Source organism: Fukomys damarensis, unplaced genomic scaffold (genome assembly GCF_012274545.1).
Source record: "Fukomys damarensis isolate Sample0158 unplaced genomic scaffold, DMR_v1.0_HiC HiC_scaffold_6, whole genome shotgun sequence".
NCBI lineage: Eukaryota > Metazoa > Chordata > Mammalia > Rodentia > Bathyergidae > Fukomys > Fukomys damarensis.
Genome location: NW_022900918.1, coordinates 3,937,436 through 3,950,643, shown reverse-complemented (window position 1 = coordinate 3,950,643; position 13,208 = coordinate 3,937,436). Strand labels below are relative to the sequence as shown.

The following is a 13,208-nucleotide window of genomic DNA, read 5'->3' as shown; positions in this document are numbered from 1 at the left end:
AATAACTTGAGATTTTAAAAAATTCAAATATATTATAATAAAGGGATTCATTTACTTCATTTTAAGAAAAATAATATATAGTAATGATTGAATTAGGAAAAGTATTTATAAACAGATTAGAATGTGGACCAGGATTATAAACACATAGTGCACGATATATCCTAAAGGGGGCATTCCAAAATTTAAGAATAAAATTAAAGAAACAAGGAATGCAATGACTCATGAACACGCATAATTACACACACAGTGCTACATCTATCTCCACACTCAAATGCATAAAATCTCATGAAGTCTGTTATAAAACTAACAAAGTGTTATATGTTCTACGTGATATGCTAAGGGTCAGTATTTGTTGAGTAAATTATAAATGAATACTACTCATAAGTATTCGTCATATAAGACCGAGTTGTAATAAAAATATATTTCAAGGAAATAGAATTATTATTATTGCACACTTAACAGCAAAAATTTCCTGATATTTTAGTGTTTCAAAGTTGATGGATAATAATAGATTATTTTCAATCATACTTTAGAAAAGGCAATATTAAATATCGATAAGTTATAGAGAATGCTCTTTTTAAAGGACAGGAAATATTCAGTGATTTTAAAATTAGAGAAAGGAATTGCAAACTAGTCAATATTGAAAATACAACAGAATATATATATGGACATTCATAGGACAGGGACCATCATAAGTAACCACTAAAAGGAAAGTTCCCTTTTAATAGTAATACATCATCAAATAAAAATTTTGTTTTTCTTTCTATCATTTCATAGCATTAACTATGAAAGAAAACTCTGAAATGCTGTTACTTCCAAAGAAAAATTTGTTTAGTTTTATTTTATTATTCCTCTTTATAGTTCGGCTATTGGAAAGTATATATAGGCCCACAGTTTAATGTCATTTTCAAAAATAAAAACTAAAGCATAGAATAAATTATATTTTCCAAGGCATTTCAGAATGGACATGAGCAAATTGATGTGTATAGTTTTGGGGTTTTGTTGTTGTTGCGTTGCATTTTAATGCTTCCTTGATCTATTTTTGAGGTCCTGAAAAGAAAGGTGGTAGTGGCCACATTTTGAGCAGCTACAGTCCATATCCTAGCCACTGCTTGTGCAAAGCTCTCATGTGGGTCATTACACTTCACCTTAATATCATGAGAGAAGACCCTAGATACTTTAAGACAGTCCAGATAGCCCATCTATCCTATGCTGGAGCCATTATTCAAAGTATCCTGTGCAAAAGGAGACCTAACAATCTAGCTAACCCTATCCTGCTATTGATACATAAACATGTCCAGCAGTTCAGCTTCTTGGTACTCTGTTTATACCTGCAACCTCTTCCTCCTCACTCCCCCTCCTCCCCCTCCTCCCCCTCCTCTCCTCCTCCTCCTCCTCCTCCTTCTTCTTCTTCTTCTTCTATCTTTCCTATATCCAAGTGTCATTGTGTGTAGTGCCTGAATATGTATCTTACAATTTTACACAATTGGCTAATTTAAAAGATTTAGCTAAGAATCTAAAAACCTTCTATCAAAATCATTTAAATTTATTTTTAAGAAGGAATCATGGACCATATAATACTCAAGGAGCAAAAGGTCCAAAGGGAAAGAGGAAGTAGAAGGGGTAGGAACAAGAAGGGAAAGGAAAAAATGTGAGAGAATGGAAAAACACAAAGTCTTTGTAAATAGGGATGGGCAGAGGGTTTGAAGGGAAGGCAGGGGAATGGGGAAAAATAAGAATGGAGATATATAGGCCAGGTGTGGTGGCTCACACCTGTAATCCCAACACTCGGTAGGCTGAGGCAGGAGGATCGCTGTACGTTTAAGACCAGCCTGGGCTACATAGTGAGTTCCAGGTCAGTCTTAACTACATAGTGAGAACCTGTCTCAAACAAAACAAAACAAAGCAAAACAAAAGAATGGAGATATCTAAAGGTACAAATTCCCAATGGTGAATGTTACCTAAAACGTACCAAATACTTAATGAATAAAAAAATATTATTTAATGGAAAAACACTTATTTTTCTTGTTAAAAGTTTTTTATAGGACATACAATTTAACTATACACATTTTAATTTTTTAAATTATCTTTAAGAAGAACTTTCAGGAAATGGAAGAAATAATGTAACTGCAAATAAAGCCTCTGTTACCCTATAAAGAGAAGAGCCTCCCTACATCAGTTACCTGCCCCCTATTCCTTCACAGTGATGCCTTTTCTCTCTACTCTGTTCATTGCTCTAAGGATAATTGCTTCCCCAGATAGATGGCAGCTCCATAAGGATAGCATGGACATCTGTTTTGTTAACTGCTATATTCCTGGTGCCTGCCACATGGCAGTATATGCTGCATGTTCAGTAAATTTTTATAGAATACTTGTTCTTGGTTCATTTGCTAAAATGTATCACTCTATGCATCCAAATTAAGGTCCACATATACTTATATACAAACAAATCACTCACAGTCATTGGTTTATACATTTTCATTAAGTAGGATGGCTATTTTATATTGGATAAAGCTAATTTAAAAATAACTTTTCTTATTCTTTTTCTTTTCCTCTTTTCATTGAGCTTCTTGGTACTTTTTAAGTATACAGTACAGTTACATTCATCATTGGGATCTTGAACATGACAGATCTTGGTTCTCATTTTTTCATATTCTTTTTCTAATGAATTCAATAAAACCCAAATCTACTGACGTTTCTGGGGTAGCTAATAATGTTTTTCCCCATTTGCCTGTATTAACAAGAAAAGAAAACCTTAATGATGTTGGGAAAGTAAAGAGTAAGGGTTGTTTTATAGGCTCCGTGATACGTTACACATGAAATTGGCCATTACTTTATCTCCACTGATATCAGAAAGGAGTGAATATATTTAACAGCAGTTAAATAATTCATTTATTAACTGTCACAAAGTATTGCTAAACAAAAGAATTTGCTGTTGAGGAGCTTTTGGTACGAAGCTTGTGAAATCAGCATCTTCTATTAAAATTACTTAAGGCCTGGCTTTAAGCAGGGGATATCTTTAATAATTCTCAGAACATTTTCAACCTCATAAAATTTTAATTAACAATTAGCATCGTTCATAGATCATCATTATCGCTTTACACTCTGAGGGAATCAGAAGACTGATAAGCCACTTTCTTCACCATCAATGAATTCTCAATATAGTTTGGGGAAAAAAAGGAAAAATTTGTAAATGTACAGAACCTCTCCTAAAAAGCACAATGGCATTAAGGTAATGGTTTAAAAGGCTCAGGAAATGTGTGATTTCCCCATAGAGGAAGATCTGAGAAAAATTTCAAGGTGCTTGCAGTACTTGGACTGGTATAGTTAGACAAAGATATGGAAACCTCCCTGTGGTATGAAGGCAGAAGTTGACCCTGGAAGGAAGCAGTAATTAAAAGAAAACAGGCCAGGCAAGAAGCACCTCCTACACCTGTGATCCCGATGCCAGGAGCACGGATGGGTCTGAGCAAAATTTGTTAGCATTGTAGACGCAGAGTCACTCAGTATACCAGAGCAAATGTAAAAGTGAGAGATGAGTTTGAACTTATACATGTGGCAGGATTATAAAGGGCAAAAAAGACTCAGACAAATTTAAATGAAATATTCAAGGAAGGAAGTAATCAGTAGAGATTTGTAAGAGAAATAGTGTAAAGTAGTGAGTGTGTGTTTAAACAAAATAAAACTGCTTTTGAAGAGATGGGAATACATGTCAGATGGGAAGGGATTTTAAGGTTATTCTCTAGAGTAGTCTACTAGATGTAAAAAACTGACTTCAATTTGAGTGTGCATAAAATAGTGGGTTTTAGCTATGCATTTTTAACATCCAGTGTCTATTCAGCGGCTGGCCACAGCTTTTCCACCTATCATTGTGGACCTCAGCAAGTAATTTTTTCACATATGAGAAATAATTAGAATATTATTTAGACAAATATAAATGTAAATACAAAAAGTCGGTGGTTACCGGACAATTAAAAATAGTCGTGCTAATATAGATTTGGCAAAGAGTAACATTTCAATTATTTTCCACTTATTTTAGCGTTAGCTAGGCACATCGGCAGTATGCTTTCATCTACATTGCTTTTCTGATGACTCTCTGCTTTTAAAAATGCTTTATGCTTCAGGCAGTTTTGCTTATCCACTTAACCTCGTTCTTAAAATTAATTCTTAATTTATAAGCTATCATTTCTTTCTTGACTATTTAATTGAAGGGGGAAAAATACAAGAAGAAGATCTCAACTGATCCTTAGCCATTAGGTTATTGTTTTTTTGTTTTTGTTTTTTTTCCTGTAAAGGACTATTTTCCTCTTTTCACAATCAATATTTTATTCTTGAAATTCTGGTTTAAATGCATTCTGTAGGTTTCCTGGGTGAAAAAATTAAAGATGAATTTTATGATGACCTTTTCCCCTGAATATTAGACTCCATGAGATTCAATTTATAATTTAGCTTCAGTTTTACACTTTAGAAATCTAGAAACCAGTTCAGAGTACAGGAAACAATCTTTGGGAGAAAATAGTTTCTTTAGTTACTTATACTTCACAATGTTGATGGCTATCCAAGACTTCAGGATGATACTTTAGTTAAAATATTCTTTGAAATTCATATTTTAATTTTTAAATTTGTAAAATATTTTATACTATTTCATATATAAAAAACAAGTACCTATATGGATAAAAACAATTTATACCTAATCACCTAGAGTGATTACTTTTAATGATACTGTATTTCAACTAGTATGTTTATTCTGTTTTGCATGGTTGTGACATTTACAAATTCTTCAATATTACACATAAAATTTTTCTACTTCTCATACTTTCTCATACATTTAAGCTTTTTCCTGAGAATTTTAAGAGCATAAATCAGTAATAATTTATATGCTGTGGAAGAATTGATTAGAAATGAATCTGTTTACCCTTATATGCCTTTTTTTTGTCTATCTCTCTGTTTTTGGATAGAAACAAAAAGGGAAGAAAGTAATTCTTTCCTCCATATCAATGAGTTTGTTTCCTTTTGTGCTAATCTTAAAAGGATAAATTGCTTATAAATATAATTTCAAAAAACAAATGAGATCAACAGTATACTTTTTCTTGAAAGAGATCATTTTAAATCAAAGTTCTGACCACTTTCTTTCTTACTTTGCCTGTCTCTTGTCCTTTACAGATGGGCCCCTGGGTCCCCGAGGATTAGCTGAAGCTACAGAGATGTGCACTCAGGAGTGCTTGGTTTTGGGTCACTCTGATAATTGCTGGATGCCTCCTGGCTTGGGTCCCTATCAACACCCAAAGTCTCCTCTTTCAACCTTTGCAACCCAGAAAGAGTGGGTCAAGAAAGACAAGCTTGTGAATGGGCACACCCTCACCAGAACGTGGAAGGAAGACAGCAACAGGAACCAGTTCAATGACCGTAGGCAGTACGGCTCCAGTGAGGGCCATTTCAACAATGGCAGCCACATTGCAGACATTCCTCTGGCAAATCTGAAGTCCTACAAGAAAGCAGGAGGTGCGATGGAGAGTCCTAATGAGCACCAACTCTAAAATAAAACTATTTGGGACGGAATAACTTTAATCTAAATAGACATGCTAATACCGTGTGTGACAGAGCTTTATGTATTCAATAGATTTCTTCAGCTATGCCCCTTATAGCAGGGATATCCATAACTTTGTGTTAGCACCATGGAAGATACAATGTTTTGTAACATAAGAGAGAAGATAGTTCTATTAGCCATGTGATTCTTGTTTACTAGAATTAAGCTCTCCAGAGATCACTCCATTGTGCAGTTTATTTTTATTATTGCATTTTATTTTGACCCTGGACTGCTGCTATGAACAATAGAATATGCATTGGAGAGTGAGAACGTTCCATGGATTAGAGCGACTGACAAATATATCCAGTTAGATAATTGTGCTTTTTGTCACTGATTTATGCTGGGACCGCTATACTTGACATTATACTACAAACAAAACTTAAAAAGATAAGCATTAAACCTATCGTGCTGTTAACAACGTTAGTGGACACTTGTAAGTCAATCAGTGTTAAAAATATTTGTAAATAGAAGCAAGTTATTATTAACAACTTTTGTGTACTTATAGCGTTCACCTAAAAATGTTGTAGCATAATTATGTGTTTATGATTGCTTCCTTCCTTTTTTTTCAATTTATCTCTTTGTTGTTATTTTTGTCATTTCTTTTGGTGAGGTGTTTCTGCGTTAGCAATCTGGATGCACATTGTTCAAAGGATCTTAAACACTGGTGTTTAGAAAAGGTTCTGAAATTTTGCTTTTGTATGATAGCTTACGCTGTTGAAATTCTGTAAAAACAATAAAGATGAAAGAAACAATGGAAAACTTTATACAAAGCATAAAAACACTTCTGCAAATGCTTGGCAATTAAGAACCTAGTTTTTGATGTCCTTACGCTCAATGTAGGCAAAAAAATCACTTAATTTCTACTATTAAGTGAGAGAATAATGAAAATCCATCAAAAGTGATATAATAGCCTACATTTGTCATTTATGCAAAACTACTATATCAAATTTAGTATATATTGGAAACAAAACACTATTCAAAAATAGTTTAACCTGAGCAAATGTGTGTCTGCAACTTTGTTGAAATGACAGAGTTTGTGTTGATCCTCATATACAATACTGTTGTTGTAACACAAGTGTTATTAGACCATAGCCACAAAATATTTAATGTGTTGTGCCTTCATGATGTAACAGAACATTCTCCAGGTAGGGTAGTTGGGGGAAATAAAGGGATAAATCTCTAATTATTGCTGTTTAACTGTTTGTTATCATAGTTGGTCAATGCCTGGCAGGTACCAGCATTTTGTCACTTAGGTCAAACCAAGAGAGTGACTACTAATGTTAATAAGATCTCAGTTGCACGTGCAAACAAATCAAAATCTGAACATTCTTAGGAGGTTTTTGTTAAGGCATGACAGATGATTTAAACAAATAAATAGCATGCAACAAAATGTCTTTATTGAAAGAAGTGAAAGTTATCTTAATGCCAAGGTTCACCATCAGTTTAAAAGTTAAAAATAAAAATGAAAAAAATTTAAAAAAAGGTTTGTTAATCTGATATTTAATTTGTTCCTACCAAAAATGAAGTTTCTTTGTAAATAGCAGTTCACATTTTTCCTCAGTATAATGGAAAATAATGGGTAGGGGTGCATTGCTTATTGAAGTACATTTTTGTCGGTTTGTGAGGGGTGTTTGATGACTTTGACAGAATAAATATCTAAACAATTATCCTTGTTACTGCTTTGCCAGTTCTACGTTATTTACAATTACTCAGCTCTTGCAATAAAAGTTCTGAACTCCTGATTGTAGTGTGTTAATTCTTGGTCAACATCCAAAATGATTATTTGTAGCTCTAATTGATGGATAAATATATGCTGATAAAACAACTTTTATTTATAAATCAAAGGAGATTTGTTGGGGCTTGAGATCTCTATTCTGGAATTATGGTGACAAATTAAAAAATTAAAACACTACAAAGTTATTTTCTAGAGAATTTATAGAAAAAGTTGATTCATAATCTAGTCAAGATTCATGTACATTTCATCAAAATAAATCCCAAACCAGACACTGGGTAGGTTGCACTAGTTGGTGGATAACGTTATGATCTTGATTGTTTATATTCTTAATGACATTTCATGAAGCATCTTCTCACTTACTTCATTGTTGGGCAAGGCAGAAGACCATTCTGGTATTATGGCCATAAATCCGGGGAAAACACTTCATCAAAATTCCTTTTAGATTAGGAAAATGGGAACAGAAGTTATTGGGGATGGTGATACTGACTCAAATACATGCCATGTATTTATATTCACCATGCAGTCGCTAATTAGTATTAATGCATGTTGGAGATTTAAAAGGGATAAGTAAATCTAACTCTTCCTCTACAGCATTTTGAGTAGTTGTGAAACAAGAGTCAGGAATCAGAGGCACAGAGGGGAACAGAGGACGAGTGGTTTGATGTGACATCCTAATTGCAGGCCTGGGTTTAGCCAGGCTATCAGTTGATCAGAGGCAAGTGTAACTCCTCTTTTCTTTTTCCCTTAGCACACCACAGAATGAATGAATCCTGAAAAGAAGCCACTTTGAAAAAAGTTGTAGTATATTCCTGGACAGTTTTTCCTCAAATTTTTTTAAAAGTCAGATAATTCAGTGTATGTGTCTCATAGTGAGTGAAACTAAAATCGTTTTTTCTTTGTTTTTTTCAACCCATAAAGAATAGTGATATTCTCCGTAAACAGACAGTTTATAAAATGAACTCATAATCACCCTCACGATATTTTTTCCAAGAAATACAAACTCTATTTCTATCAAGGTACTCAGTTATATATTTTGTAAAATTTGAAGTGTAATACCATCATAATCCAAATTGAAGTATCTACTCATCAAATAAATAAAATTATCCAATTTTTAAATATAATTCATATTTCTTTATTGTACAGATATCTAATATTAAAAATCATCAATTAATTGGAAATAAAAGTCACTTGCATGACTTAGGACAGCACATGTGTATGAAATGTTTAAAAATAATGATTTTAGAGTGACTGCTGAATATTATAATGCAATACCAACACTTTTCTAAGGCAGGTATAGAAGTAAATTTTATAAAGCAGAATATGATCTATTAAATAATAATTTCTCTTCATACTCCAACGTTATGCATTATATGTACACTATACATATAATGGTCATTTATTAATAGATAATTGAGTAGTCATTTTGCTACACTGATACATTCAGTAAACTTCAAAATCCCATCTTCCACCAGCTAAAGCTAGAAATGTAGCTGAGGCCCAGAGTAGTTTCACTATTTATTAAACTATTGGATAGAAGCCAGGCATGGTGAATTATTGTTAGTGAGGAGTTTTGGCAGTGAGGAATGAAAGAGACGCCTTGTTGATCTCAGTTCTGCCGTGGGTGCTAGCCTGCTACTTTGTATAAAGGCGAACTAAACTATGTAAAGGAGGAGCGGGATTGTGAGTCTAAAAATGCTTCACTGTTCTGGTGTTTTATTTCAATAGAGCTGATCTTCCCTCCCTACGGAAATCTTTTGGATTGGTTCTTTTAAGAGAGTGCTTTAAAGCTCTCCCATTGTTCTTAAAGTCACAATGATCACATAATAAATTCTCTAAGCACTGTTCTTCTCTTTTCACAACTACCAATATAAATTTTAGTAGATATTAAAAATAACTTTCATTGTTCCAAAGAATGAAATTTAACTTTCATACTATAATCTTTATAAGTGTACGTTACCATGATAGGGTTATCACATTATTCCGCCTATATTCGGGTTGCAACAAGTATAAATTAATGAGATTCCAAAGGTTCCGATATTTTATTATCTTGATGCCATCATCATCTATTTTTAAACATTAAAGAAGTGCTACTTTTGGCCTCTACATTTGCATTTTGTTTTTTACTGCTTAAAAATCTTCAATGTATACCATATTGAAATGAGTTCTTTCCTTGTTTTTGTTGTTATTGAAACTTTATAGTAAAATTTATCTTCCTCAACAGGTGTTCAAATTTTCTTTTTCATTTTAATACACTATCATGTCCTCATTAGCATATATACAATCCAATTAATATCGGACTTTTTTGATGATACGTACTTTAGGTCCACATACTTAAAATTTGTTTAACTAGAGTCATTTTTAAAATAATTTTACAGGGATATTTATATTAAAATTCTATTATTTAGGTTCTTCCTAGTTCCTTTGCTCGAATCAGATATTTGTTTGTTTATTTTACATCTGCGTGTCCATCATTAGTTTTGGCATGATTGATATAATCCTGAATAATGATAAGCAAAACCAATAAAACAGTTTACCATAAACTCTAACACAAGTCTCCTAATTGCTCTCCATTTAGCTTGCCAACTTGTTTTGATCTTCCCTATTTAATCTATTTTAACCATGTCCGAATGTTCTTTTACAATTTGTGCAACGCTAGACATTACATTTCTCTTTATACAGTTATCTGTTTCGTTTCTGCTTTGTTTTATTTTTCAGAATAGAAATAAAGTTCTTATGATGTTGCTTTGCACCTCTCTTCTACCATGACCCACGTCATTCATTTTGTTCTACCCAACTGTACCCTCCCTGATCCTCCACCATTCAGGCGTGTGCTTGACTCCGCCTTCCTCAGTCATGTTTGTCCAGTCTACACTTCGGTGGGAAATTGGCTTTAGGAAAATCCTTCTTTCCCCTCGTCAGATGTTAGGTTAAATGTAGATTTTCCTATGAGACCTATACTGAGCCCAGTGCTTTCTATATGATAGCTAAAAATGCAAATAAATATAGACATGTTGATGTGTCATGATTTTAATCATCTTAACCAATATGCAATACAGAAGCCTTAATTATATTCACGGTGTTATTCAGCCCCATTGCCATTATTTACTTTCCAAAGCTTTTTCGCCAACATACCCTGTAAATATTAAGGAATAAATCGCCATTTGACCCAAACTACATCCGTCTCCACTAGCCTCACATCTATTTTCTGTCTGTAATAATTTGTATGTTCTCAAAGTTTCATATCTGTAGAAACATGCAATATTTCCCTATTTTCCTTATCTTATTCACTTAGCATAATGTCATGTTCTCAAGGTTCAACTAAAATAGTGTATATCAGAAAATTTTGTAGCTGGAAAAATATGCATATACATTTTTCTGTTGACTCATTCTTGGATAATTTCTACTATCAAGCTACAGATTATTAATAATGATGCAGTGAACATAGATGTATAGATATACAAGTATATTTGAATTCCTGTTCTCAATTTTTAGCATTTTGTTACAAATGTGTGGTAACTCTATGTTCAGTTCTTTTTTCCATGCTGGGAATCAAATCTAGGATGTTTCCTCTGCTAGTCAAGTGCTGTACCACTGGTCTACATCCCAGCCCTGTATCTTCAGCCTTTGAAAAAAAAAAAAAAAGACATTCTTTTCTGTATCTCCCATGCTATTTGACACGACCACCAACAATGTATTAGAAGTCCAGGTTCTTCTTATCTTCACCAATAATTGTTTTCCTCTTTTTAAAAATACCTTCCCTGGCTGGAGATTTAGCTCAGTGGTTCCACCTCCTGCCTTGCAAGCACAAGGTCCCGAGTTTGATCCCCAGTACCAAATAAAATGAAACAAAAACACCACCAAAAAACAAAACAAAAACAAAAATACCTTCCCTGCTGGTCAGCTTAGTGGCATCATGCCTGCCCCACAAGCACAAGGTCCTGACTTTGATCCCTGGAATCAAAAAAAGCGAAAACCTTCCTAGAAGGTGTGAAGCAATATCTTATTTTGGTCTTGATCTTCATTTCTGTAATGACTAGGAATACTGAGCATCATTTCATGTGGTTATTAGCTATTTGCACATCTTAGGAGAAATGTCTGTTTAAATCCTTTGACCACTTTCAGTTATGTTGTCTGTTGTTGAGGTTTAGGACTATTTTATAAGGTGGATATTAAATCCAAACCATTCTTAATGTTTATAGCATTTTCCTTTTTTGTACAGGATCTTTTAAATTTCTTCATAATATCAATTGATATATAAAATTTTAAATTTTGATAAAATACAATTTATCTAGTTTTCGTTTCTGTTGTTCATGTTTTGGTGTTATATACAAGCATTCACCGCCAAATATAGGATACTGAAGATTTGCCTCTATGTTTCTTTTAAATGTTTGTCATTTTAATTCTTACCTTAAGGATGTTGATCCATGTAGTATTAACATTTATATATTATAAAGTAAGTGTTCAGCTACATTCATTTGCATGTGGATTTTATTAAGTCCCTTTTCTTTATCAATTGATATGATCATTATCTTTTCACATTTGCTCTTTTCCTGTTCTACTTTTTCTGTTTGATGTATGACAGAGATTGAGTTTTCTTATGTTGAACCATTCTTGCATTTTATGGTTTGTTCATGTGTAGCGTGTATTTTAATATGATGTTGGATTTGGTTTGCTAATATTTTGTTGTGAATCTCTGCTTCCACATTCTTATGGCATATTGCTGAAATCTTTCCTTTCCTGTTAAATCTTCAGCCACCTTTTGCAGAGTGTAAAATCCGCACATGATGAGATACACTGGGTCCTTGCCTGTTTCATTTTGCTTTTTTGGCAGGGAGGGCTTAAGAAGTATTGACATTTATTCTTCTTTAAATGTTTGCAAGAATATACCAGTAAAGCCATCTGTTCAGGGACTTCTCTTTGGGGGGAAAGTTTGGATCACTGATTCAATCTCCTGTGAAAGTTCTGTTTAAATTTTCTGCTTCTTCTTGAATCTATATTCGTCTAAGAATTTGTTCATTGCATCTAGATTAATTAAATGCTTGGTATCCAAAAGTTCATATTATCTACCTATAATTCTTTTTATTTCTTCAAGGTCAGTAATAATATCACCACTTTCACTTTTTTAAGTTTCTTCTCTCCTTATTTTCTCTGTCAGTCAGGCTAGAATTTTATAAGTTTTGTTGATTTATTCAATAGAATAATTTTGGTTTCAATTCTATAGTTTTTGTACTACTTTTTATGTATCTTATCTCTAATTTAATTATATCTTTCCTCTTGCTAGCTTTAAATTTGTTTCTTTTTTCAGGGTAAAACATTAAATTATTGGTGTAAGAACATTATTCTTTTAGAATTCAAAATATTTATAAATTTTCCTCTGAGCACATTGCACTTATAAATTTAGAATATTGTGTGTTCATTGTCTTTTATCCTTCAATATTTCGTTGTTCTTTTGTGAATTTTCTGATATATTGGATGTTTATGAATATGTTTTTGTACATATTTGTAAATTTCTTTTCTTTACTTCTATTTTAAATTTCTAGTTTCATTCTATTATGGTTATTTTTCAATCTTTCAAGGGTAAAACTGTTGTATTTCTAGGAATTTTATTGTTTTAGAGAAATAATAATACAGCAATCAATTGTAATTTTTATCTTTAGGTTAATTTAAATTTTAAACTTTCATAGTGTTTTATGGGATCCTTTTTCTTTTCTGTACTTCTTGAAGTCTGTACACTTCATTAACTGTGCCATGTGACCACCAATTTGACAGGCTCTTCTTTTTTCCTTGACATTTCATAACATGAGGAAATTGTGCTAACTGCTGTCACACTGTTACAGTCCTGTACTTCCCCATTCCAGTGCCATTGACTTCCACCAGAGTTATACT

At 32.9% G+C, this 13,208-nt stretch overlaps 1 protein-coding gene across 4 annotated transcripts in view; it reads left to right on the top strand.

Moving 5' to 3' along the window:
- Pcdh9 (protocadherin 9) overlaps window positions 1-6,547 on the top strand; it is an 887,892-nt gene extending 881,345 nt beyond the window's left edge. For all 4 annotated transcript variants that reach the window (XM_010632145.3, XM_010632143.3, XM_010632144.3 and 1 more), the window contains one exon: window positions 5,164-6,547. In XM_010632145.3, the coding sequence (XP_010630447.1) occupies window positions 5,164-5,537 (374 nt within the window). In that variant the 3' untranslated portion in view covers window positions 5,538-6,547. The remainder of the gene's footprint in view (window positions 1-5,163) is intronic.
- The last annotated feature ends 6,661 nt before the right edge of the window (window positions 6,548-13,208 follow it).